Source organism: Herpailurus yagouaroundi, unplaced genomic scaffold (genome assembly GCF_014898765.1).
Source record: "Herpailurus yagouaroundi ecotype Mexico unplaced genomic scaffold, PumYag 149875, whole genome shotgun sequence".
In the NCBI taxonomy this organism is placed as follows: Eukaryota; Metazoa; Chordata; class Mammalia; order Carnivora; family Felidae; genus Herpailurus; species Herpailurus yagouaroundi.
In genome coordinates, this window is record NW_024422622.1 from 756 (window position 1) to 3,171 (window position 2,416).

General features: G+C 49.6%; 1 protein-coding gene across 2 annotated transcripts; it reads right to left on the minus strand.

Moving 5' to 3' along the window:
* Nucleotides 1-599: 599 nt before the first annotated feature.
* Nucleotides 600-1,860, minus strand: LOC121026634 (protein NYNRIN-like). Of its 2 annotated transcripts, none has more exons than XM_040469427.1 (2): nt 1,522-1,860; nt 600-1,154 (listed from the first exon to the last, which is right to left on the minus strand). In XM_040469427.1, exons 1-2 carry the CDS (start codon nt 1,851-1,853, stop codon nt 1,010-1,012), a joined length of 477 nt encoding a protein of 158 aa, XP_040325361.1. In that variant the 5' UTR covers nt 1,854-1,860; the 3' UTR covers nt 600-1,009. The 2 variants fall into 2 exon arrangements, with proteins under 2 accessions (XP_040325361.1, XP_040325362.1); XM_040469428.1 differs by having other exon boundaries at nt 1,467-1,860.
* Nucleotides 1,861-2,416: the final 556 nt, after the last annotated feature.

Consider the following 2,416-nt stretch of genomic DNA (forward strand, 5'->3'; position numbering starts at 1 on the left):
CAGTTAGCAGATCTAACCCTCTTCTATTTTGTAACACCACTTATGCTAGGGAATTTAGCTGATCTTGCAGATCCTGGATTGTCCCTGACAAGGCCTCGACATTGTTAATTAGTTGCCGAGAGAGTCGCAGATAGGAGTGTATGGAGACTCCTAATCCTGCTGTCCCGATAGTTAATGCACCTGTAATTCCTAGGCTTGTCAGGAGGGGGATAACAACCACAGCTCGTTTGGATCTGCCAGTTGCAAAGTTTAAACTAGGGATGGGCATGGGGGTTCCAGTAGATGGCGGCTCCAACTGAGCCATGGCAGCCGGCTTGAAGTTGCATATTATTATCACTAGCTTTTGCTGCCCTGTTACTCTGTAGGATAGCTGTAAAGTAGGTAGTGGAGTTGTCTGGCCCTATACATTGCTGATAGGAGTCATAACAAGAGCTATGCATCGACTCCTGGAAAGTAGAGCAAGGGCATTCTGCTGTGGGGGGGCAGGGGCTTAGGTTTGTTAACACATAACCACTGCTGTTTTTGGGGTCCTGTGATGTCATAGGTCTGGGTTAAGTGAGCAATTGTGGTCCCACAGTCTTGGGTTTGAGTGTATCGTCGCTGATAGTGACCACCCCTTCCTATAGAGCCGGCTATTAGTCTTTTACCATGTGGCAGGGTAAGGGTTCTAACTATGCCACCTCTGCAATCACAGGGCCTTCTATACAGAACTTCATACAACTTCTGTTTGTCAACGGGGGCATTTAGTCCTCCCTCCAGGAGGTTGAGGTTGAGGGCTAGTAGGACAAGGGTTACTATCCTGAACATGTCTAGGGGAGGCACGGCGCAAGGTTAGTTTGAGGGGGTTTTTCTTACTCCAGTCTACAGTCCAAGTAGTATTTTTATCAGTGTGTCCCACGAGGTCAGATAGCGGGTCGACAGGCTTCACGTGGGTGTGGTGAATCCAGGTGGGGAGGTTATCTACCTTGATGGCGGTGGGAGTCGTCAGGATGATTTGGTAAGGTCCTTTTTACCTGGGTTCAAGGTTCTCCTGCCGGTGTCGCTTGACGAGGACCCAGTCTCCTAGACGATACTGATGAGGAGTGGGTGGGGGCCCCGTCTCATACAGTTCTTTTAGTTTAGGCCACACGGCCTCATGAACCCGCTGTAGAGCCCTGAGAAAAGACAAGAGGCTGTTATCTTGGTCTAATTGAATGAGGTAGGTTTGATGAGGTAGGTATGATAGGTGTGGGTCGGCCAAACATGATTTCATAGGGTGTAAGGCCCAACTTGTATGGGGAGTTGCGAACCCTGTACAGAGCGTAGGGGAGTAACTCTACCCAATTAGCGCCAGTCTCCATAGTCAATTTAATAAGGGTCTCTTTTAATGTTCTATTTATTCTTTCTACTTGTCCTGAGCTTTGGGGCCGGTAGGCACAATGTAATTTCTAATCTGCCCCAAGTACGGAAGCCAATCCCTGACTTACCTTAGAGACGAATGCAGGTCCATTGTCTGACCCTATCATGACTGGAAAACCATACCTGGGCAGGATTTCTTCTAGGATCTTTTTGGCTACTATCTGCGCCGTTTCCTTCTTGGTTGGAAAGGCTTCAGTCCATCCTGAAAAAGTGTCTACGAACACTAGTAAGTATTTATAGCCGTATTTGTCGGGCTTTACCTCGGTGAAGTCCACTTCCCAGTGGGCTCCTGGTATGGTTCCTCTTTTTCGGTGGCCTTGGGCTGTGGCATGTGGGTGCGCGTCCTGGAGTATTTTCGTCAGGATTGTGTGGCCCAATTTTTCGGGAAGGATAAGGCGGTCTCTGGAGTCCCTCCACCATCCGTCTGTAACTTGGGTCGTGGGGAACTTGCGCATCCAGATAAGATCATCTTCTGAGTATTCAGGCTGTGGGGGTAAATCTTGGGGCCCTGGGTCTGGTAGCTGCGCAGGTAGCACTGGGATGGGTTTTTGCGCTACCTGGCGTGCAGCTTGGTCAGCGAGGTTATTTCCTCGAGAGATTGGATCAGTTATTTTTTGGTGACCCGGGCAATGTACTATGGCCAGTTTTTTAGGGGCTCAAATAGCGGCCAATAGGGCCAGAATTTCATCTTTATTTTTGATGTCTTTGCCTTCAGCAGTGAGTAGTCCCCTCTCACGGTATATTGCCCCATGTATGTGGGCCGTAGCAAAGGCATACCGGCTGTCTGTATATATAGTCACTTTGCGGTCCCGCCCCATTCTTAATGCTTGGGTCAATGCAATTAGTTCTGCCCTTTGGGCAGAAGTCCCTGGGGGCAGAGCCTCTGCCCATATCACTTGAGTCTCAGAGGTCACTGCTGCCCCCGCATACCTCTGTCCTTGATGGATGAAGCTGCTTCCGTCAGTAAACCAGGTGACCTCAGCATCAGGTAACGGCCGGTCCTGTAGGTCTTTCCTTG

What these genes read in the sequence shown, in the direction of transcription:
- LOC121026634 (XM_040469427.1), bottom strand. Translation starts at nt 1,853, where the DNA reads ATGCGCAAGTTCCCCACGACCCAAGTTACAGACGGATGGTGGAGGGAC. An exon ending in CTAGAAGAAATCCTGCCCAG is followed by an intron (nt 1,155 to 1,521) that starts GTATGGTTTTCC and finishes GTCTTTTCTCAG; the next exon opens with GGCTCTACAGCGGGTTCATG.